The 26,512-nt window shown below is 30.4% G+C and overlaps 1 protein-coding gene across 1 annotated transcript in view; it reads left to right on the top strand.

Annotated features, from left to right (window-relative positions):
* LOC111623334 (zinc finger FYVE domain-containing protein 1-like) overlaps window positions 1–26,512 on the top strand; it is a 56,491-nt gene that overhangs the window by 27,294 nt on the left and 2,685 nt on the right. The window contains exons 9-13 of the mRNA XM_023365870.1: window positions 6,648–6,772; window positions 11,227–11,344; window positions 15,008–15,178; window positions 15,254–15,419; window positions 18,105–18,218. Of these exons, the coding sequence (XP_023221638.1) occupies window positions 6,648–6,772; window positions 11,227–11,344; window positions 15,008–15,178; window positions 15,254–15,419; window positions 18,105–18,218 (694 nt within the window). The remainder of the gene's footprint in view (window positions 1–6,647; window positions 6,773–11,226; window positions 11,345–15,007; window positions 15,179–15,253; window positions 15,420–18,104; window positions 18,219–26,512) is intronic.

The following is a 26,512-nucleotide window of genomic DNA, read 5'->3' on the forward strand; positions in this document are numbered from 1 at the left end:
ATATTTTTGCTTTATAAATAAATTCTATGAAGGAAATTAGGTTTTGTAACTTTTTAAACATATATAATGCAAATTTTATATTAACCTTTAGTGTAATATTGAGTCAAAGTATATAAATGAAATATTATTTAAAAAATAGAATTTGACTGTAAATTATACTTATCTATTTTTTGCTCTACAAATTTAGGAAAGGATACTTGGCAGCATTTAGTTTCAATTCTTGGTACTACACCTTTGTTTATTTTAAAACCAATTTGCTTTGGATTTAACTCTTGTCAGACAAACAAATGAGTCATTATTAGTTAAAAAGGAACGTAATAAGTTTTTTTTCCATAAATAGGGAGTAATTATCTAAAAATTAAAGTGAATATAAATTTCTTAAAACATCAAATCAAAATATATATTAATAATTAACGTCATTGCGTATCTATAATTGTTTTTTAGACTTAGGTCCTTCAACTTTGATAGTAAAGCTACAATCATTGGCATCCTTAATGCAGTGAGAATAAACTCTACTCTTTAAATGTTCACTTAAAATTTTTTTTTAGAATACACTTAATCAAGGTTTTTTTTTCTTTTGCTCTGTAGCATTTTGACAAACATGTACAGTTCAACAAAATACCTACCAAATTTGATGTGTTTTGTTGAATTTAACTTACACGGAGAGATAGCTCTGTATTATTATTATCTTAAAATAATAATTCAATTTTAAAATAAGATTATTCGGATAATTACTAATGTTTTAAATAGAATTTTAAAGAATTAAATTCTTAAGCACTTGCATACTTACTTTTGTCCATCTTCAGGGAGTGGGATTCTTGGAACATCAAATTAAAAAACTTTCAAATTTTAGAATATCAAATATTGGCTAATTAATTATANCATATTAATTTGTATACAGCTGTTAGTTATATATAATAACATATGTTCACTCTAGAAAAACATTTTCAATACAGTAGTATGTTTTTTTTTAATAATAGATGCCACACTTTTGGAATATAATAAATATTAGAAGGTATACATAGACAGGATGACGCGACCTATAAGATTTGTGTGACATGCTATTATCTTTCTTAGAGATATTTAAGATTTGTTTATAATCAAATTTTCAAAAATTACTGTTTACCAACTTAAACTGAGTCATGAAGATCTTTACCGAAACTACTGAAAACTTTTAATATAAGTAACAATAAAAAAAATATATCATCACAAGCCTTTTCGGGGGTGTCTAGCATTACTTTTAGACTAAATTTCCTTTACTTTGCCAGGCTTTTCAGACAACTTTTGACAAATCTCCAAGTCTTAAAAATGCATACTAATTTAAATATGAAATCATTTATAAGTAGGCACCCGTAGTATTCAATANCTTAAGAATGTAGCTAAAATTTTTTACTACCCTTTATATAACTTAAAATTAAAAAAAATAGGTACAATATTAAAATCCTTTTAGATTTTTCTAGATAAATAATCATCTTTTCTATGTAACTAACCCATTTTAATTAAGCTGTTTTTTTTATTTTTAAGCATATATTATGAATTGAAAGTTTCTGATATTTCTCCATTTAAAATATTCATATAGGAAATGTTACTTTTTGTTTAAATTAACCAGAAGAGTATGTATAATGTAAACAAAAATATTAGATCTTCTTATAAGATTTTTCAAGAGCTTTACATTAATGTTGAATTTATGACTTCTAATCTTATTTATTGAAAAGCAATAGATCTTGACTCAGTAATGGTTGCAGTCACTACTGAAATTTGTCATTTTAAAAAACATTACTATATTAGATATTTTAATGCTTTCAAAATGTGAAACTGTGGTATTTGGTAAATATTAAATATAATATTTCTCCTGAATTATTCTATATATACAATGAATAAAATTCATTATATTCTTAGAATAATGTATAAAATTAAGTCTGTAGGTAATGTATTATTTAAACTATAATGATAATAATAATATATGAGTTATTCAAACTATTTCAAAAGTTGTTTTATAATGTATAAATTTTTGGATCCCTGACTGAGTAAATAAATGAAAACATCATATATACTTTTATAACATCTATTTTTCTACATAGAGTATGATTCTTATATACATACTGTATGTATACAAATATTATATACTTATTAACTTTACTTTGTTTCATTAATTATTAAAACAATAAATGTCATTTTATGTATTTTTACATAATGAAATACACATTATGTAAATGCAGCAAAGCATTGAAAATCCAGATGTCAAACATCTGGATTAGGTAATTGGAAAATGAATATTAATTTTAAATGCTTATGTTTGTTCATCTCTATAACTTGACAAGATGGATGGCGTGGCCCATAAGTTTTTCATATAGAAAATGCAAACAATTTAATAAAAAATGCAACTTTAAAATCAATGGCACATTGTTCTATGGGCAATTACCTGGGGGCATCACCAACAGAAGGCCTCTAACATAGCTTTTATAAGAAAATATCTCCCAAAGAAAAATGTCTGTATTCAGCACAGTATGTGGAGCCCCCTAATTCAAATTTGTCTGGGCCCCATAAAGCTATAAGATGCCACTTTTCAAAATTTGCTCTTTTATATAATAATTATGTATAATAATCATTATGTTAGGATTATACGGGGTGTCTAAGATTTCCTGATTTCGCTGAGCATTATCCTGATAATGCTCAGCGAAATCAGGAAATGTAACTTATGTTATTTTAATAAAATGAAAAATGAAGAAGGGGTGTCTAAGAAAGATCTACATAGGCATATAAGCTTAAATCCGCTGTTTTTTAGTCAGAAAAACACACGTTTTTTTCTTAGAAAGCAAAAACAAATTTATTCAAAGTGCTTTCCCTCACTAGTGACACATTTGTTCCATCTCTCGGGCAATGTGTGGATACCCATACCATGCCAAAAAATTTCTTCTCTTTCAAGGCAAACCACTCATCAAGCCATTTTCGGACGTCTTTGTAAGAATCGAAGTGCCGCTCCGCAAGCGCGTGGCCCATCGATGAAAAGAGGTGATAGTCGGAAGGGACCAGGTCTGGTGAATAAGTGGGATGGGGTAGCACCTTCCAGTTGAGTGTCTCCAAGTAGTTTCGGACCAATGTTGACACATGCGATGATGCATTGTCGTGGAGGAAAATCAGCTTGTCGTGTCTTTGCTGATAATCCAGCCTTTTTTCACGCAGAGCACAGTGCAATTTGATCAGTTGTTGGTGGTAGCGGTGAGCATTGACAGTTTCACCAGGTTTCAACAGCTCATAGTAGACAATACCCTGCTGATCCCACCAAACGCACAGCATTGTCTTCTATCCAAAGCGATTTGGTCTTGGGAAAGNTGCGGGAGATATGAGGCTGAAAGTGGTTGAAAGTGGCTTTCTATTTCGAATGTTTTGTTCGAATTTGTTTGAATTTGTTCGAATTTAATTCGAACAATATTCGAATTAAATTCGAACATAAAATTTGAATATTGGTTCGATTATAGAACGATTGTAAACGTTCCAGAAACGTTGAAAATAATTCGTTTGACTGGACATGAACAGGGGACGTTCAGAAATAGAATCGGGACCAGGTCTCTAATTAGTCTGGAAACGGGGGACCTAATTCTTGCATTCTGTGAAAATGGGTAAGATTGGCTACAATGTAATTATCTTAATCTTCACTATCGTTACTTTTTGCCCACAAATATAAACCCAGCGGAGCGGGTCCTTGCAGCTAGATTCTAGATTACTTAGAAAAACAGTCTTTTATATATAAAAAACAAAAACTATATTACATACAAATGTACAAACAAATAAAAACCCAGTGAAGCGGGTCCTTGCAGCTAGTATTATATAATTTTGACTAACAGTAGGCAGTTAAGTTGTCAATTTTTTATTCAGTCTAATAATCAGAATTAATTTTGAAAAATTACAAAATTTCTTATGGATGAACTCTATGCGTGTCCTCCTTCCTTTTCTCCTTCACATACCAATAGGAAATAACAAATCTTGCAGTGGAGTCAACCTTTATCTGGAGGCTACTTCCCTTCCTCGGCATGCAAAAACATTACAAATCAACCTTTGGTGGTGGCAAAAACACTTGCCGCCACCAAAGGATGATTTGTAATGTTTGGTCACCTGTGAATGTTACATGACTACCCTTGGAAAGTGGTATTTTGGAGCTTGAATAAGGCTCTCCAGGCTTGCACCAGGGAGTTGTTCTCTTTACAGTTGATGGTGGAGTTCTCCTTTGATGTTTTTTATATTTAAATTTTTTCCAAATGCTAAATATATGATTTTTCCATCAAGAGATGTAATATCCTTTCTTGGTCTAGATGGGTATGGTTGTCAGTTTCCAATGCAAGGGAGGAAAGAGCTGATGAAGCTTATTTTGAGTGGATGTGTAAAGTTTGATATCGTCTATGTACATGAGGTGTGATATTCAGTGAACCGTGTTGTTTTGTTGTGTCTAATATTGTAGCCGTATTGTGTTTTGTTTAATGTGTTAGATAAAGGATTAAGTGCAAGGCAGAACCAAAGAGGACTTAAGGAATCTCCTTGAAAAATTCCTCACTTGATGTGTATTTGATTTGTTTTTATGTGAGTGTTATGGATTGTTAAGATGTAATGTTGTTCTCCAATGAAGCATGGTAGAACCAAGGAAACTAATGAGATAGGGATGGATTTTATAGATGCAAAGTGTGTGCAGCAGCCAAGCGTGTGGGACACTGTCGAATGCCTTTCTGTAATCAATGTATGGCATGTGTTGCTTATGAACTTGAGTCAACAAGTAGTAGTTCTTTGCAACCTTTGTAATTTCAACGGCAGCCTTTTTGTTGTTCTGTAGGAATGTCATGTTCATCAATATGATTGTATATTTTGTTTGCAATGCAAGAGGTAAGAATCTTGTAAAGTGATGACATGATTATATAATAATAATAATAATGTTAAAAATTGTAAAATGTCAGTTTTGTGGCATTTTCAGTATATTAAATTGCATTATATCTGAGATGATTCGTTTTAAAAATCAAGATTAATTTGGTTTACATATAAGATGTTGAAGGGAAATTATTACAATTATAATTATATGTATATAATCATAATATAATTTAATATAATATAAAATATATATGTATTATAATCAATCATTCATATGTGTTTTCAATTAAAAATTAAATTTTAAATATACTAATTTTTACAAATAATGTACAAGTTAAAATGTCACAGATGCAATAATTTACATTTACAATGATAAGTATAATAATTATGCATACAGAATGACTTCAAAGTTCCTATATGTGAGTGTTATCTTTGGTTTAGCTAAAACCTCAATAACAAATTCATTGGTTGATAGATTTGTGAGATTCCGAATTCGGATGTGTTTATATCATCTCATCATAATATCACATTGTAGTTCTACCTTCATTCCACGGTGTCATAAGATCACAGTACAGCTATACTTTTGTTTAATAACTGTCAACTTTTACAACTGGGAGCTAAACATCTGCTAAGTTCTCAGGCGTAATAACGACGCTTTCTCAGCACCTTTCGACCTAATAGCGCGATTTTAACAATTCAACATTAGACACGACAACAAAAGTGAGTCAGTCGTCACCAGTTCCTCGTTCGGACCACTCCCGTTATCCCTGTGCCTCGCCTTTGGATATTTCTTCGCCTTTGGATATTTCTTCGCCTTTGGATATTTCTTCGCCTTTGGATATTTCTTTGCCCTTGGATATTTCTTCGCCTTTGGATATTTCTACGCCTAAGAACTGTGTCTTCTGTTTTCTGAGTCCGGAACTGTCTTCTTTTGGGATTTCATACAAGGTAAATATCGACACGCGAACTTCTGTAAACTCTCTCTCTCAAAACGGGAAGAAACGTAATATCTTAATATCTTAATATCTAAATACTATTATATACTAAAGCGAGCAATGTATCTAATAGCAGCCCTAATGTATATCCTATCGTTAACCATTAAACAGTTGTTACGTTAAAAAAGCGTCTGAGTAAATCACTTCCGGTGCGCTGTCTCTCCTCCTATCTCGACTCTGATCGCCCCGTTACGCGACCGCTCGCGTGACCTAAATAACGCGGCTTCCGTGTCCGCCGAGACGCGGTGGTGTCATCCTGACAGGGCACCAAAGAGGTGCCGACCCTTCGGTCACAGATTGAATGAGGAGGCTATGCAGTTACTGGATCACAGAGTCCAAACTTAATAAGTAATTATTTGCTTTTGAGCACTGTGAAAGAAAAAATTTCTAAATTCTACCATACATAGTTTGAATACCTAAAACAACTATCAGAGACTGCTTTAATGACTTCCACCCATCAACATGGAATATGATGTTCAGAAGAGCTTGAGGAAAAATTTAAATTTGTGAAGAAAATGAACATACATTTAAATTCATATTCAAGCCTAAATTTATCTAACAATTAAATGATAAGACCAGAATAACTATCAGGCTATAACATATATTTAATTTATAACACTTTGTAGCTATTCTGTATAATTATTAAAATGTAACATTAAATTGAAAAATTTAAATATTTAATAACTTTAGATGATAAAGTATTTGTAATTAGGATATTCAAAATCTATTATAAGCATTTAAAATCTTAATTGATTTTATTTTTAAGTATGATAAATAATTATAAATCACTCTTAACAGACTGAAAATATGAACTGTTTATTTCAGAGTTGTTATGAAAGAGGTGAAGAGATGGTTGTAAATCCTAAAACATGTGCTTCTTCAGATATGCCATGGCTTGGGCTAGCTAAATATGCTTGGTCAGGGTAAATATTTTATAATTTTAATTATTATTAAAATGAATACTTAAAAGTTTATCTCTAACTTACCAATATTAAAAGCATTGCACCACAATTAACAAAATGCTTTAATTTGTTCCTATAAATTAATCTATAGGATATCTATAGTACAAATATAGTCCTGAATAAGGTGGTTGGGATCTTATCAGAGCTGTAGATTATGTCCATAAGAGTAAAAAAATCACAGGATATAGCCCCTAAAATTAGTCTATTTGGAATTTTGAAGATCCTAAAAAGGGAATAAAATTTGAAAAATCTGGAACTATTTCTCAAAACAGAATGCTAAAAATCAACTGGTTTATACTATACTAGAAACTGCTAAAAGCTTGTAAAACATGAGAAATGCCATTGCAACTACTTCCAACTATTTCCAAAGCACAATTAGTCATACTACATGTTCTGTTAATCCTATTGCATGTTTAACAAGGAGTCTGGTTAAACTTTGGTGGCAAATATCTTGCCAAGGGTCACAACTAGAGGTATGGTTTCTTGCCTTTCAATATTAACTCTGCAGACTGGAGCCTTTTGCTGATACTTTGCAGGGTCTGGACATCGATGTTGATTGCATATGTACTATGGATCAAACAGAGAGTTTCATTGACAATGTTATCGCTAGGATTGATAAGGCTTATGACCTAGCTATTCCTAGAAAGCAATTTGGTCAACAGGTGATCCCATGGTGGAGTAATGAACTCTCTGTGATGAGAATTACTAACATCCAGCTCTATAAATGTTTTCAACAATGTTGGGATCGTCAACAAGATACTTTCAGGAAAGAGTATCTCATATAGCATCTTTATAAGGATACCATAAAAAAATCAAAGTATGACTTGTGGAAAGACTTTTGCTCCAATGCTGGTAGTGATTGATGGGATTTTATTCAGGGATGGATCTACGTAGGGACTAAGAGGACTTAAGCCCTGAGCCCCCAAGTTCTAAGGGCCCACAAAAATTGAATTATTATCATAAATTTTTTATACTTTTTCATTAACAATGAGCACTTATTGTATAGTAAAAAATAGTTAATATTAATAATATAATTATAATGATAATTTATAGTATTATTTGTATTAACAAAAAATGGGGTCCCATTGNAATATATAAGGTGAAGTTGTTGAGGTTTGCTGAATGTATGCAAAACATGTGCTTCTTTAGTTCGTTAAAAATGCCCAATTGATTACTGATTTGTTACCAAGTGTTGTTTAGCATTTCCTGTATAACATTGGAGATTGCAAGGGTTATCCTTTTTATTAAAACAGTAACAACATATTGCATAAGCCCACAAAAAGATATTCAGTGGGGTTGGTTATGTTTAATGATCTGAGGCAGTGTTTCTCAATCTTTTTGCCCATGCAACCCAGTATAATTGTAATGGTTCCATGACCCAAATTTTTATAATAGAAATTTTTTAAAAACCTGGTAAACTGGAGTCATTGTATATTATATAATGAAATAAAACTATGCATTGTTGATGATAACTTCTACATGTGAAATGTAATATTGAGTACATTTCTATTAAGTGTGGTNAATTATAATGATAATTTATAGTATTATTTGTATTAACAAAAAATGGGGTCCCATTGGACTTCAATAAGCCCTAGGCCCTGAAAAACCTAGATCTGCCCCTGGTTTTATTCATGAATTCTGTTCAGATAAACTTAAAACACAGTGTGTTCTGAGTAGTGCCAATGACCTTGGAGGAGGGAATGCTTCTCTGGAGACCATTATGGGCCATCTTTTCAATAACTTCTGTTCTCCAGACAATCTGGAGGAGGATTCCTTGGAACAAAGTAACATCAAAGCATTTATTCCAATGAGAAGGCTCATTGACAACGATCCTCCATTCACTTTTTTGAAGTTAGTGATATTATTAATAAACTTAATGAGAAGAAAGCTCCTGGTTCTGATCTCATAGCATCAAAACTCATTAAGGAGATTTGGAAGATTCATCCTGATATGCTGCTGAATACATACAACTTGTGCCTCAGTTTTGGTATCTTTCTTAAGGCCTGGGAGCAGGCTCAGCTGGTGGTGATTCCCAAAAAAAAAAGGAATGAACCTTCTACCTTGGGCAACATGAGGAACATCTCGCTTCTCTCCTCTTTAGGAAAGGTACTTGACAGGATCTTTTAAGACAGACTTTCCTGGCAACTGGAAGTTAGCAAGCTTTCTCATTCTGCTCAATATGGCTTTTTCCAGCAGAGGTGCATGACAGATACCCTAGTTGATCTCACTAACAACATATGGCAGCTGCTTGAACACAGTAATGTTTTCAGGATTAGTCTTGATCTTCAAAATGCATTCAACACTGCTTGGTGGCCACAGATTCCCTCCATAGGCTGGCACAAAGTGGCTGTTTTGCAAACCTCTTTCACCTTGCAGAAAGCTTCCTTTCCGATAGAGAAGCCACTATGTTCACAATATCTTTATCAGAGGAGCTGTCCACAGGGATCTGTCTGTGGGCCTCTTTTATGGAACATTCTTTTTGATAACTTCTTGAGAATGGACTTTGGTTTCAATGGCTGCATCTTCATTTATGTGGACGATGCATTCATCATCTTTCCTGTGAACTCCAGGAAGGCCTTCGAGACTGCAGCTTATAATATCCTTTCAGTAGTGTGTGATTGGGGCAGGCACAAAAAACTTGTTTTTAATGCTTCAAAAACAAGAGGTATTGTTTTCTTTGAGGTCACACAACATAGACTTATATTAAAGGGACTCTATATGTCAAGATAGAAGGGAGGTATGTTACAATCGTTAATTAAAGAGCTCAACTTTCTGGGCATAATTTTGGACAAGTAACTTACCTGACAGGTGCATATTAAACATGACAAATAGAACAAACATTGTCAACAGTCGTCAAAGAGCTTCCAAGAATAAGTGGGGTCTGAGTCTGGGTTTTGATGCCCTCAACCCAATTTACAATTGTGTTCATACCAATAATCACTTATGCATGTGCTGTTAGAAGTGGCCACTCATATTACAAATACAGACTGTTGTTGGCACAGAGGAGAGCTTTAATCTGGCTTACCTGTGCATATTCCACTGCCTCCAATCAGTCCCTGCAGGTCATTGCCAAAAAGCTTCCCATCTACCTACAGCTTCAGAAGACTGCAAAGTTATATTTTATTTCCAGAGGATTCAAGGTCAATATTCGAGGTTTCTTCACTTCGGCAACATACAAGGTTAACAAAAAAGTACACGAACTTCCACATGCAGCCCACAGGAGGGATCTGTATGCAAGACAGTGTTATTCAGTAGATGTGGAAGTTTTCACCAATTCATCAAGGACTGGTAATGGCACTGGGTGTGCCTTGTCTGTGTTCTCAGATGGAAAAGAATTTTTCTTTGACGCGTGTGTTCTTCTCCTAGAGTGCTCAGTCTTCCAGGCTGATGAGGTCCATGTTCTTCTTTTTGCGATTTGTTGGTGTGAGGAGGAGAATTTTGCTGAAGAATGATACCTGACTGTTCCTATTTTAATTTTGGAATCTTACCATTTATAAGCCAAAAGGCTACAGTGTACTCTGCCCAACTGTGCCTCATAGTGTCAGGGAAAGAAATAAAGATTATTTGATATATATATATATATATATGGTTTCTTTGGCTTTTTTGGTTATCCAGAGGGGTCTAAAATTTGAGAGTCCAAATTGCCTCATTCAGAGCTGCATTTGTACCATAAAATGTTTTCTCATATATTTATTTACAGGAAGTTTCTTCTGAAGGTGAACATATTGAAAATGTTTTTGTAGGTTAGTTTACAATAAAAAATAACTTATTTTGTTGTTAATTGTGGAAAGAATTGACTAGTGTTAGGATTGAATAAATTACAGTAGAGTGTCGTTTATCCGAATCAATTGGGGACTGAGGTTGTTCGGATAACTGATTATGTACAAAAAAATACATTAACCTATCCAGTGTTGAAATTTTTTTCCATTGTGTGTCGCTTTGCGTTGAATTTCCATCAATGTTAAGCCTAATGTAAACTTTTTAAAATAATAATCGTGGCTATTGTATTGTTAAAATTTATTTATTTATTTTTTACAAACAAAATAAATATATTGAAAAATATAAAAACAAAAAAAAATTATTCTTTAGAAGTTAATCTAGTATGAGAAATGTTTGATTCAGCATGACACACAATCTCAGAAAAACACTACACAAAAAGTGCCAGTGCTGCCAGCTAAAACACACACACCAACAAAAAAAATATTGGAATAGCCCAAGATATAGCCAAAGATTGCAGTGCCACAGCACTAGCGAAAATTTAAATTTGCAGACTGGAATGCTTTTGGTTAACCGATGTTTCAGATAACCGGCTTTCGGATAAACGACGCTCTACTGTACAAGAAGTCATTATTAAATTAGATTCTTTTTAAAATAAAAAACTAATTACTACAATAATTATTGAAAATATTTTTCAGATATGTATTAGAATGTTCAAACTGTGGGGTAATCTATAGAAGTCGTCAATATTGGTATGGAAATAAAGATCCTTGGGAAACAGTAGTCAGAACAGAAATACATCATATATGGCCTGGTGTATGTAAATAGCAAATTTGTTTTTCAAATTATATGCCTTTGTGTCCTTATCTTATGTTTAGTACGTAATTTGTCTACAAGGACTTATTTTATTACTAGGACTTATACTGGTGACTTTGTTCTGCAATTTAAGAAAACATATCAGAAAAAAAACAATCTTTATTTTTCACATGTGCAGAACAAAGTCACCAGCATAATAAGTCCTAGTAATAAAATAAATCTTTGTAGACAAATTATGTACTAAGCAAAGTTGTTTTTATTTAATTACCAATTTTTAGAAATGTTAACGATTACATATAAACATCGCTAAACCCGATGTAATATAGCTAATCACCAAACATATGCCATAAATCCATCGGGCTAGTATTAAGGCTAATTACTAAATAAATTACGAAATTAATATGGCACTAGAGGTAAGCGTTAGGCGCCATCTCTTATTAATATTTAAATTAATTATGTACTAAGCAAAGTTGTTTTTATTTAATTACCAATTTTTAGAAATGTTAACGATTACATATAAACATCGCTAAACCTGATGTAATATAGCTAATCACCAAACATATGCCATAAATCCATCGGGCTAGTATTAAGGCTAATTACTAAATAAATTACGAAATTAATTTGGCACTAGAGGTAAGCGTTAGGCGCCATCTCTTATTAATATTAATAATTATAAATAAATTAATTAATTTAAATAATTTAGAACCGCTGGGAGAAAAAATCGGCCCGGAGCGGGACTCGAACCCACAACTCCTGCTTACCGTGCAGATGCGTTGCCAGTTACGCTATCCGGACCTCCGATCCGATCTCCTCTTCCAGCGTATAACTNATTACGCCTTGCCGGGGCTTGCGATGGCCGGTTGAGTGCCTTATAGGAGTAGGACGTGGGCACTGAATGTGTCCCCAGCCGGCATTGTAATAACCGTCGATGGTTACATAGTTATACGCTGGAAGAGGAGATCGGATCGGAGGTCTGGATAGCGTAACTGGCAACGCATCTGCACGGTAAGCAGGAGTTGTGGGGTTCGAGTCCCGCTCCGGGCCGATTTTTCTCCCAGCGGTTCTAAATTATTTAAATTAATTAATTTATTTATAATTATTAATATTAATAAGAGATGGCACCTAACGCTTACCTCTAGTGCCAAATTAATTTCGTAATTTATTTAGTAATTAGCCTTAATACTAGCCCGATGGATTTACGGCATATGTTTGGTGATTAGTTAACGATTACAATTTTACAAATTATAATTAATGGAACTTAACTAATAAAATAAAATATAATGAAATAGATTTTACAACAATAAGTATTGGAATTTAGAAAATTTTTTTAATAATCTGTAAATATTTAAACTATTAAAAATTTTTGTTTTTATATCTTCTGATCATTCTTAGTTAAATTGCATTAAAATCATTTATTATACTTATGCAAGTTATTATTACTTTAATGAGCTTGCTGAAGTATTGATAAAATAATTTTGTAAATATCTAAATTGAGATGTGAAAGATTTTAATATCATGTAAGAAATTAAGCCAAAATCATAATAATTATCAAATAATCAAGCTAGATTTATTATTGGATTGCTTTTTGGCTAATTAAATATACAAATGCTCTGTCATTTGGACTAAAGGTAGGCAATATGCTACTATCTTTTATTAAACTTAATATTTAGAATTAAGTAAATAATTTAGAATATTCTGGAAATAAAGATTGATCCAAGCAGGGTGTGAATCTGCAACTTCTGCTATCCAGATCTCCATCCAATCTTTGCTTCCAAACTAAATGATTTTAGAAGATGTAACCAAGGAGGGCTATGGGATTTTAGTAATCATCAGACTATGCAGTGAGCTACCTGTTTGGTTATATTTTCTAAATATTTAAACTGGAAGCAGAGATCAAATGGATAACATACTTGGCAATATATCTGCATGGCAAATAGAAGTTGTAAATCCAAGTTCCACTCCAGATCAAGCTTTTCATCCAGAATATTCTAAATTATTTATTTAATTTAATATGAAATGGTGACTTAATTGCCTACCTTTAATCCAAATTACATAGATTTGTAGTTTAATTAGTCAAAGTGCAACTTTATAACAAATTAAGATTGATTATTTGATTTTTAATATCTTCTTAAGTTGTAACATCAATAGATTTAATTCAATTGATGAAGAGATATATAGGAATTTATCAATGAATGATCGTTTATGTTATATGTATCTTTACCGTTAGATTTTTGTGTTTAAACCTATTTAAAAAATTATTAAAAACATTGGTCCAATGTTTTTAATAAAGATTGGAGATTTGTTTTTCAGTACTAATAACAAATTTTTCTGGAATAGTTTTCAAGTATTTTAACAACAAAATCTATCAACTTTTATATTATATATTTTTTTTTAGGGACAGTCAACTCATTATTACTAAATTAAAAATTAAAACAAATTTTGTTCATTCCTAATTTGTATTACAGTAGAACCTCGATTATCCGCCCCCGATCAACCGACCCCTTGGTTAACCGACCGTCCTAGTCAGCAAATTTCAAATGTCCGCTAGTGATGTGGCGCTACAATAGCGACGATTATTATTTTAAAAAATTTTTGTTAGGCTTAACATCGATGAAAATTCAACGCAAAATAGGTTAATAGCGATATACTAATTACATGGGATATAATAATATACTACACTAATAATGGATTTTTTCATACTTTTCGGTTATCCGACTTTTCAATTATCCGCCAACCCCAGTCCCCAATTAGGGCGGATAATCGAGGTTCTACTGTACATGTAGATGCTGAAATATACCATCACTAATATGATATTTTACATCATTAATAGAATAAACAAACTTAACTGTTTATGAATTATTAGTGCTATTTATGTATAGAATATCTCTTTATCCATAAGTTGATTGATAAATCCCAGAAATTTTGATTCTAATTATATCTAATTTTCTCGTTATGATATGTTATATTTCTTGATTGAGAAAATAATAGTTAAATTGTTATCTTAATTATTTTTTGTAATTATCATTTTACAATCTAATTTGTTATTATGTAATTTAAGTAAAGTTTTCTTAAAAATTTGCCATGTTAAAAATTAAGGATTCTTTACATCAAATATGAAAAACCTTAAATTTAAGAAAGTCAAAAGTGCCTGTCTCTTCTGTAATAGTTCATATTTACTATTACATAGAGATGTTAGAATACAGCATTGTTTTCTTTTATTTTGCAATATGTATTGATGCTTCCTTCATAAATTTAAACAAGTTCATGATCTTAAATTTTTAATTAATATCCCAGTTTAAAAGGTAAAAATGAATTAATTTTTAAAATAAAATAAATGAAAACAATGTAGTGGGGGAATCATTTGTTATGCTAATTTTATAACTTTATCAAACTAATTTCTGAATAAGTTATCAGAAATTTATTGTCTTCAGACCTGCTTCAATCTAATTTAAATTGATTTTTTTATCTTGCTAAAAATGAGCTATTTTTTTTAAATAAATAAAGAAAATTAAAATTATAGTTATGATGATTTATCTTTAACACATTAAAATGCTTTTAGAATAATTTAACTTTGAGAAGTGGAAAAATTATTGTTTTTCTCAATTTGCATCAATTAAAACTTTTAATGTTACTATTTTTATTAATTATCTCTACATGTTACAGGATTCACTTCATCCATTAGGAAATCAGAATGCTGCTCAGAGAGTTCTTGATGGTGTCCAGTATATATCTGAAACAATGTCTTCTATTAGTGCAAGACCTACAAAAATGCTCAGTAGTTGGATGGCAGATAAAGTTGCTCCTAGTTATTGGGTACCAAATTCACAAATAACAGTATGTGTCAATAACAAATTGAGTTCCAGCTTTTTTAATATAAAATTAATTGCCAACTTACTTTTTAAAACATAGAATTGTGGTCAATGCAAAAAATTGTTTGAAGCATTAGATGAGAAACATCATTGCAGAGCATGTGGAGGTGGATTCTGTGATGACTGTTCCTCTAATTCTAAACCTGTTCCTGACAAAGGTTGGGGTCCATCACCAGTTCGTGTCTGCGATAAATGTTTTAAAGAAGGTAATCAAATTGATGTAATACTCATCTTAAAAATTTTTTTCTTAATTCATTAAAATTTTTCATTTTATCTATTTGAAATTGAGATATAATTAATTTGATTTTGTCCTATCTTTTGGGTTTTTTGTGCTAAACACTTGTTAGAATCCAGCATGAAAATAGATAAAGATATATAACAATGTTGTCTGATATGGGATAAGCACTATTTAGAGCTGATGTTAATCTGGATTTTGTTCATTAATGAAAGAGGGATGAGATAAAGTTGCGTGAGCAATGGGCTTTATTAACTACAGAAACAACTAACTTCATCACAAACTAAAGTATGCAAAAAGAAAAATTACCATAAACTTGGAATAACATTTTTTTATACACCAGAAGTCTACTTGAACAGATAGTACACACACAATTACAGATCCACCATTACTAGTACAGAGGATGTATACCTTTGACTCATACTTAAAAATTGCACATTGTGGGAAGTTGTGTCTCTACCCAAGCTACTTTGTGCAATTGTGAAGAATATTCTAGAATATATTAACATTTTAGAATATTTTTCACAACAAGGCAAATATGTATGCCATCATTTTTTAAATATACAGGGTGATTTGATTCACTCTGAACTGAATATTTACTTTGTTTAATACTACATGATTGCACAGTTACATTTGAATAACATGCAACATAAACATAACTTATTTGACTTCTTTATCTTGAAATAAAGAATTGTTTCACATTCATGTTTCATGCTTACCCTTTTGTATTATTTGGAATAGTTCCATATAAAAAGTGTTTTAGTCCCAAGTGCAGGGCTTGATTAACCCACTTTGTGGCTGTAGACATTTTCTTCTTACTGGGCCCCCTCCCTCTCCCACAAGAAATAGAGCACACAAAAAATATAAAACAATAAATAAAACAAAACTAAATAATGTGAAAAACTAAAACAAATCTTAATTTTTTATTAATAAAAAATATTTAATTGCTATAAAAAAAATCTAAATTATCAGAAGAATTACTTTCAATAAGAAGAAACATAAGTACACATTTTCTTTAGATTTTATAATTTACAATAACCATATAAAAAACAATATATTTTGTTTATTTGTTTATTATATACAGTTGTCCAACAGAAAAGTAAACTATCTTATTTACAAATCTTTTCAAAATAGATAGTTTGACCGGGCCCTTCTAAAAACTGGGCACTAGACATTTGTCTCATTTGTCTATGCGATGATCCGGCCATGCTCAAGTGAATCACCTTGTACATCTCCTAAAGAAAATTGGATATTGAATTAGAAGGCATGATTCTCAGCCTTTTCAAAGAAGGTTTTTCTTCCAGGAGCATAGTGAAAACATTGAAACAACAAAACTTTGTCATTTTGCATTAGTGATGTGCAGTATTTATTAACCATGTCAGTTTGGCAAGGTAGACTGCTGTCAATGTCAGAAGCTGCATAGTTAAATGGCTGTATCCAGTTCATACATCAGATCATCAAGAAAGTGAAGACAAGTCCTGTCATGGAGAAAAAACATAATTTTCCTTTTAATACATTCTATTTATTCTTATTAAACTAAATAATCTAACAAAGCTAATTAATTTAATCTTTCCATTAATAGGGATAGCTGAAATGGTAATTGATGATGACAAATTTGAGTGGAATTTGGGCAGCTTCTGAAATCAGTTTGTCATGAAAGAGACATTGTCTGACCAATTTGCTTTCTCTGTTTTGACTTGTTTGATAAGATGATATCTATTTCAGATTATTTATGATTTTAATGTCTGTATGAGTAGTGTGTAATCATCTTTAAAATTGGAAAACACAAGCACCTTAAATATAAGTGAAAGTTTAAGGCATTTAAGGCATGTGTGTTTTCCAAGTTTAAAGACGACTGTACACTACTCACACAGGAACTGAAATGATTTGTGTCAGCCATTTTTGTTTATATTTAAGCAGTGCCATGCATAGTTCCTTTCTGAGTCAAATTGGTCATCACAGTGTCATTAAATAAAAAAAGAGAGACATGTTTGTAGAAGTTGGTTGATAAAAGCTTGCGCATAATGGCACTTGTTACTCTGTGAACAAAGAAAATGGAGACTAGAACACACAAGCCATTTAATTAAAAACATATGGGAATTTTAATCTCATCGCACTTGTGATTAGAATATTTTGTTGTAAATATTGGCACTCATTACATCAAATACTACTGATAAATGGAAGAGATATAAAACAAAACTATTCATTTAATTGAATTCTCATAGATCAAGTATTCTTAAGTGAAAGTCACTTTTATTATTGCCATAATATAAATATTCCATATTTTTCAGTAGAGTTTTCATGGTTATTTAGGATATCATCAAAGATATTAAAAAAACTTATTACTATTATATCAGATGCTATTTACTATCTTTGATATAGTAATTTAATAATTTCCATTAGATTTACTGTTTTGTAAGTGGGTGAAATGCAGTGTGAGTGATGTAAATGAAGTTAGTTTTCATCTGAAGATTATATTAAAATTTATAAAAAACATTCTTAAAATTGTCACTGTGATGATCATAGTTACTACATATTCAAAATTTCTTGAGTCTTATTATAAATTAAAGTAGTTTTTTCAGTTAGGTTAATAATCAAATATTTAAGATGAAATTCTTTTTATTAAAATTGTTTTTATATTCCTCTCTAATGTTAGATTCTTCCTCAGAAATCAAATCTTCTGACAATGTTGAAGTTACTGCACGCAAAGTAAGTGAAGTTCTTCAGACAACATTGGGGACTGTAGTATCGGCTATTGAATATCCAATTGGTAAGTTTATTACTTTACCATAAACCATACAAAATAAGAATAAAAACATACATACATAATTAATCTTGCTTATTTTTTAAGTGGAGAGAACATCTTGTTGAATAAGATATATATTTATATATATGTTATTAAGACTGTTTGTTGGAAATATATATATATATATACATACATACAACAAGACATCTTATATTTAAAAAGATGCAGAATTTGTGATTTTTAAACATTAATATAATAAAAGCTTGCATTCTTCCTATAAAAATTTAATAATTTATCATGGAAATTTTTTACACAATTTAACAATTATATTTTAATATATAACAGAATAGATTTAAGCCAACAAATATCCAAAATGTATTGTTTGCATAGTTATTCAGTTATCTAACCTACTACTACTATTTAGAGAGCCAAGTATTTTGTTGTGAACATTATTATGTTGGCTCTCTAAATAACAGGTTAAGTAAATGTACAACTCAAAGAATGTTAAGTCTTTTAACATTCTCCGGGCTGTTGTACTGCTCTTAAATAGGATTTTAAAAATAGGAATAAAGTTTAGATTTTAAAAAATTATTTATATCTTTATAAATAAAAAATATCAGTTTAAAAATAAATTTTTCATGATTAATATTAAATAATTTTGAATTTTTATATTAAAGTATCTCATAAATACTTAATTAATACTTTTAAAATTGTGATTCTGTTAGAATTCTGTAAAAATGAATGTCTTATATATTTGGAATTTGACTCATTTATTCTATATTACTCTACATTATTCTATAGTAAATATTTATGTAATATAATCGACTGATCTTATATCTTCCCATTATATATAAAGTTGACAGATATATTCTGTTAAAAGGCAAAAAATTCAAAGCACAGATCTTGTGTATTCAAATTTATTTACTTATCTTTAATCTAAGCATTGGTATCTAAGTAATTAAGAACAATCTATCTAAATTAGAACAGGATTTTATAAGAAACATCCTTATCAGTTTTAAAAATTCATCAACAAAAATTTAAGGAATTAAATGAATTACAGTTAAACAATAATCAAATAACAATGAATGAATATTAAAAATTATAATTAACATTATTTAAGTATAGTAAAACCTTGATTTAACAGACAAAATTTCTGGTCTATATGTTATATGTGCATATAGAACAGAATGTTAATTTTAAAATGCTTTTTGTATGTAATTAAATTAACAAGTTATTTTTTTTCAAATCTAAGAGTTAGCATTCTTAACTTCACACCACATTGAGTGTGTCTGAACATATCATCTGAATTATAAAAAATTACCACCTTTCAAATACTCCAGCAAATTGATTTAATACTGTAAAAACATTTTCGACTGTCTCATTTTTGTTATTTTATCATTTAACTGATGAAGAACATTAAGGTCTTCACCAGTTAAATGATAAAATAATAAAAAAAACATTAAAGAAAATAGAACATAACAAAATTAAAAATATGAAAAATAATAAGTTTGCATGCGTATACAATGTTGCATGCTTGGGGAGTATCAAATTCAAAATGATGACAAAGATATAAAGATATATATATATATATAATTAACCAACAATTCTGCATTAAAAAAGTTTCTGCCACAATTATAATTTATCATTATAAAACGATTTCCATGCTGTGAACAAAGACTCAGCATCCCTATGATTAATATTTATACAATTTGTTTTTACTTGCGCTCTATAAATTTCAAGCTTTTCAAGGTATTTGATAGAGTATCTGCTAGTCGTTGGTTTAATAATGGAAGCTTGGTCCCATAGAACGTTAACATCATGTTGGTTGGCTTAAGATGGCGGTATTATCCATATTTTTGTTGATAGAGTGCTTGTGTTCTTTGACTCTTTATTCCAAGTTTTGCAAAGTAGCCCCTACATAGACACTATCATAACCAAATCGAAGGTCTTTAATTAGTATGGAGTAAATGCCCAATGTAGCGATCTGGTTGCCATTCTTTTTATCATTCCTCAGTAATCTGTACACTATAGGATTGCAAATTTAATTTAAAAATTTATAAATTAATAAATTTATTAGAGAACTTTGACTTTCTTTCAAGACTTAATTGCTTTTCAGGGAAATGAGAGGCAACACTTAATGGGAAAAAAGAGAAACAAAAGGCAGGTGACAAAATGGACAATAAAGAGCGTTCAGAGAGCGATATTGGATTTATTAGTGAATTTGTTATTGGATTAGCAGAAATTATGAAGATGTCTTGTGTAATATTAAAAGATATTGGAAAATTAGTAGTTGAACATAGAGAAGAAGGGAAAATGTTTAAAGGGTTAGATAGCACCAATGACATCGGAACGGAAGCTGGAGCTTTTATTTATAATTAACAGCTTGTTTATAACAGCAGTGGGATGGATGGTGGCTAAAATAATAAACTCTACACTGACCGTGAAAGAAAACACTTTCTTCTCCAATTACAAATGAAACGGCTGTTGGTCCATGAAACTTGAGCCAAGTGAAAGCTGATATGTTTATTTATTTCCTTTTTTGAATCAAATTACAACAAAATAAATATAAAAAGATGTTGAAAAGGAGAAAACTGAATGAAATAAAAGATATAATTGTAACTTTTTCATAAATGATTACCATAACTTCACAGCTTAAAAAATTTCACGCTATATAAGCAGGGATAAATAAGTTATCATCAATTAGTTTTGTCGATTAAAACAGTCATGTGACACCGCTTAAATGCCCCTCTTGACCAACTGCCTCATCCCGATTTCATCACGGATCAGAAGGATCCATCTCAAAACTCTTTGATAACAGGTGGCGTGTGCTGAAAATGCAAGTGATAAGTTACAGCGGCGCTTATCAATAATAGACAGGTGCATACTTCATTCGGTCAAACTGTACATAAAATGACCACTCCAGAAATACTATTGACTATCTTTTTTAAGTTTCACTCTTTCTTTAATCTTAACAAAGGATATTTTTATCCCAGTATGCATAATTTTTTTTTATTTTTGCTTATTCAGTATTTGATAAATATAACAAAGAGAAATAATACAAATGGTTCATTTGCAAAAAATAAAACCTTGTGTTGTGCCAGTGTATCATTCTTGCCACCTAGTGTACACTTTGGAAAACACTGCACTAAATTAATTGTGTTTGCAGCATTTAACTTTATGTAGTCTCTAACCTGAAGCTTATTTAATCATGGCTGATTAGGTTTTGTCAAGTGACTGATTCAGTCACATCTCACAAGCATATGCTTATTCAATTATGCAATTAGCCATAATTGAAGTATTAATGCATAATTGTACAGTATTACAGTAAAATACTGCAGTCAAAATACAGTATATTTATTACATATATATGTGCTGTATGTATATATATTTAGAAATTATTTAATTTGTTTGATTACTTTTATAAAATTACATTTATACGGTGGGAATTAAGGAAATTTAGATAAAGTAAAACATATTTATAAAAAACAGTACATGTGTACAGAACCAAGCCAGTATTGTATTTACACATCAAGAAACACAAATGTATTTAGAACATACAGAAATACAGATAAATATTTCACTTTGAAAGAAAGCATTCATATCATAATATTGAAAGAAATTTATGTAATGAATAGATTAAATGAATTCAAGAGAGATCCTACAGCCAAAACTAAAATAACTTTACTGGATACAGTTTGTTTTGTTGTGGATGCACAAGGAAGAAACTTTCCCAGAAATGATTAATTGCTGGAATCATATCACACTTATCAAAAACATAGTTGATTCTGTTGAGACTAATGAGCAGATTAATCTTTGAGAATGCATTAACAAAGTTAAATAAGCAGAGCGAATAAGTGAAAATGCATATTTAAATATTGAAGAATATGGTATTGAAGATTGTCAGATTATGGAGGTTTATAAGAGAGGTTTTTTCATATTTTCTGGTTGACAGTCTTTTTCAGAAGCTGTAAATGCACAAAACATTTTGTTGGAGGTTTTTCAGTATATATTGAAAGATACAAAAAGGATATTGTAGCACTTCAAAAAATGAGACTTTCTATTAATTAAAGATAATTTCAAGGATTAAAAAAAAACACTATTATGTTTTTTTAAAATGTAACACAATAATAATTAAACCTGAATGTTTAATTAAATTGATTTTATTCCTTTTTTTAATACAATAAAGGAATAAAATCAAATATTATTACATAAAAATGAGTTGTTAATAAATGCTTCTTGTCCTTAATTACTTAAATATACTTTTGTCCTCTTTGGACATTCTTGTGAACTAGGACTTGTTATACTCAGGGAAGAGAAACACACAATTTCCAATTAAAATATATTTACTGTAGTGTAATCTTGATTATGTTATAGTAAATATATTTTGTCACTTTTATAACCACTTAAAAGGAGTTTTTTATATGAATAAACCAAAATGTTATGTCTTTTGAATATGACACTCACCCAAGTTCAAGGATTACTCAGATGATGATTTTGAATTTTGGATCAAAATTCTTGCTGATCCCTCTTCAGTAAAGAGCAATCTGAGACAGATCCTACACCGATATTTTGAAATCAATCAAAGTAACAATCAGATTGTTACTGTATTCTGAGAATTCCAATCTGAATTGCATTTAAATAAAATATCTGAGAATTAATCGTCTTCTTAGTAATTCTTGAACTCAGGTGAGAGTTTGATTCAAAGGACATAACATTTCAGTTCATATTTGTCCAAAAATACCCTTTTAAGTGGTTATAATTATAAAAGTGACTGATTATATCTGGCAAATATTGCTAATTTTTAGCTTCTTATGAAATATATTTTAATTTGAAATTGTGTGTTTCTCTTCCCTCAGTATAACAAGTCCTAGTTCACAAGAATGTCCAAAATGGACAAAAGTATAATATAAAAATGAGTTGTTCTTGAAAACTGGTTTGAAGAACTTCTCTACTTTGACCATTCTCTTTTCTGATCATCCAAAATAACAATCCCAGGTTGGTCAGATTAGAGAGCTCTGAATGTACTTAATTATAGATAAATAGTAATCAAATAAAATTGTTCTAAATGTAAATGAATAAATTTTTTGTTTTACTGATGTTGCATTTCCAAGATTGCAAGACATCTTTTGTGTGAAATATCATTGAAGTTGTTCAGATTTGAAAAATAAGAATCTTTTGTCCTCACAGACTTAAGTTCTTGGACACTCAAGTAAAATCAATATAAATTCAACTAACTTGGGAATTGTGTCGTTTCTTTTCTACTGGATAAAAAATGCATTTACAAACATTATTATAATAAAGTATAATTTTAATAATTCTTCATTGAAGTGCTCCAATGACTGGGAAGAATTTCTTTTCCAAAATGATTAATTTAAAATCACAGCACTACTAAATTGCTAAAATAACTTATAAAATTAGATATGAAACATTTTAATTATATAATATCATCATTATACTAAAGGTAAATTTGGTGAATTCAGTAATTTGTGATGATTTCTGGACAAAATAATTCATCCCTTGTAGATATATAATTGTCTCTGATAAAGTGGTTAAATATCATATTACAGGTACTTTAGATGTCCATTTCTGGAAGTTCAAAAGATAAAATTTGTAATGCTCTCATTCAATTTACAAGAGTTCTTATGAATTTTTCTAAAAGCTAACTGAAAATTAAATTATTTAATCATTATTATCATTATCAATAGATGGTGGTATATCTGCTTTTGGTAGGACTCCTTGTATCATTAATGATTTGTATTGCGTAAGTCTTATGAAATCATCAAAAGTAAGAAAGAAAATTTTGGAGCTTATTATTATGTTTGGAAAATATCAAGAAGATTTTGTTTAAATACTTGTCTCTTTTATTTTTAACTATTAAAATTTATACTGTAATTCTACATAGATTTACTTTAGATATTTCAAATGACTGAAGCAAATATATTTAAATTGTTAAAGTAAAATACCATTTTCATGAATGATTTTAACATGAGAAAATTTAATACTACTGTCATAAATATTATGGAGAGTAATCTCATATTACAGATGATTATCTCAAATATTTATGGACAAGTACATCTCGTAAAAATCAGTAATACTAAGCTTTAGACTAGATTGAATTAAATCAGTTAAGAAACATATAAAAAATTTTATTCTATATTGATCTTATTTCTATCATGATATTATGAATATCATGGAAAATGAAATGTATTATCAGATTGCATATATTTCTTAACAAGAAAGAAAAAATTTTACTCTCTTCATTACTATTGATCCAATCATAGTTTATATTAAGATGTTTAAATATTCACTCTGATAAGAAATATAAACAAATCTTTAACTGCTCTCCTACTAACAAGGAGTCCACTAGAAATGATCTTCTCCACCATGATATTACTGTACATCGACCTCACTGAAATTGGACTACCTTTCCAGTAATCTATGGTAAAACCACTCCATGCAGCTCTCAAGCATTCACGAGAAAAATGAATCTAAAGTTTTCCATGTTCCTTACGTCCTGTGTTATGTGGATAATATTTTAAAAGTTGCTGGTGAAGTAACAGCTGAGTGGCTGAATTGTTCATTTACTATACTATATGTTGCAGGTTTGAATCTTCATTTTTTTTCTTTTAAAAAGTTTTCTACATTGAAATGGGTTATTAGTGCAACATACCTTTTTTATTTTAACAAAAAAATCAGTATTTTGTAGTTACAACATGCAATAACATGTAACTACAAGGGTCATTCTAAAAGTAAAGAACATTTGTTTCTCTAGATATTTTTATTTAAGATAATGAAACAAAACTTATTTTACAACACATATGATACCTTAGCTATATTTCTACATAGTCACCATACAAATTTAAACATTTGTCATAGTGTATAATCAGCTTTTCTATGCCTTCTGCACACTCAGTTACTGCCAAGTTCTTGAACCAGTCATTAATGGCCTCTTTCAGTTTGTTGTCACTTCCATAGTGATTCCCGGCCAAAAAATCTTTCAATTTTGGGAAAAGATGTAATCACTCGGAGCCTAGTCCAGGCTATAATAAGGATGTTCAAAAATTTCCCATTTAAACTGCTGAAGTAAGTTCTTCATCATCACAGCAGCATGCAGATGTGCGTTATCCTGAAGAAGCACAATGCCTCTGAACAACAATCCCCGCCGTTTGTTTCGAACTGAAGCTTCATTCATCACATTACCGTAAATCTCAGTTATCTGTCTGTAAATTTTGATAGGGTGGACTTTTTTCACATTTAAAAAGCATATTATACCACAAACCTCACACTTGGCTGGATCTTTAATTTTGTTACACATTTCAAAATCGCACTGTAAACAGTAAACGATTGTTGTGGCTCTCTGTTAGCATCAGACTGGCGTGAAAACATTGGAACATGACGCAGCAGTGGAGGGTGGTGGGAGAACTCTGCGGCTTGTCTAATCAAAACGTTCTTTTCTTTTAGAATGACCCTCGTATATTTGCTATGCAATAAAAAAATTTAAATTATTTTCCATTTTTTTTACAATTTTAATTTTTACACATTGTGTTAATAATACTGTATATCAGCAACAGATGTCAAGTATATAGAAAGTTCCTTTCTTGTCTAGTCTTGAATTGTCAATCTAGTAACATGAACAAGTTGAGGATGTTATATGATATGAACCCATTCAGTAGTTGATTACAATTATATATATAAATAGTTTATACTACATGACATTCTCAACTCATTTGTGTTGCTACATCAATAACTCAACACTTGCAAGGATGATTTTTGTTATTGTGTAGTCTTGCTGTGCATTTACCTGGAAATACAATGAAAATTATATGTTTAAAGTGCAAGGTAAATATTATAACAACAAAATTCTAATTTTTTTTAATTAGAAAAGTATATTGCACTAATAGGCCATTTCAATGCACATTACAAAAAAGCTTTTAAAAATATATTGCAGATTTGAATCTTACTTATTGGATAGCAGTAAAAAAAGTAAGATATAAACCTGCAACAAACACTTCATCTACTCAACTATGCTGCTGTTATGTAAAATGTTATTCATATAATATGGTACTCAGTGGCGGCCTTATCCATTGCGAGGCCCTTGTCCTTTGTGCAAAGTATGTGAATTGAAATAGTAGGCACTTATTAATATTAATATATACTGTACTATAAATTAAATTTATTTTATTGTTATAACTAATAGCCAAGGATAAAATAAAAAGTTTTAAATATCAACTTTTTTCTACTTGGTTGTTGCGCGAGGCCCCTCCAAGAGCGAGGCCCCGGGCGATTGCCCTGCTCGCCACCCCCTAAGGCCGCCACTG

The sequence above is a fragment of the Centruroides sculpturatus genome, unplaced genomic scaffold, assembly GCF_000671375.1.
Source record: "Centruroides sculpturatus isolate CEXI.00-Female unplaced genomic scaffold, Cexi_2.0 scaffold339, whole genome shotgun sequence".
Taxonomy (NCBI): domain Eukaryota; kingdom Metazoa; phylum Arthropoda; class Arachnida; order Scorpiones; family Buthidae; genus Centruroides; species Centruroides sculpturatus.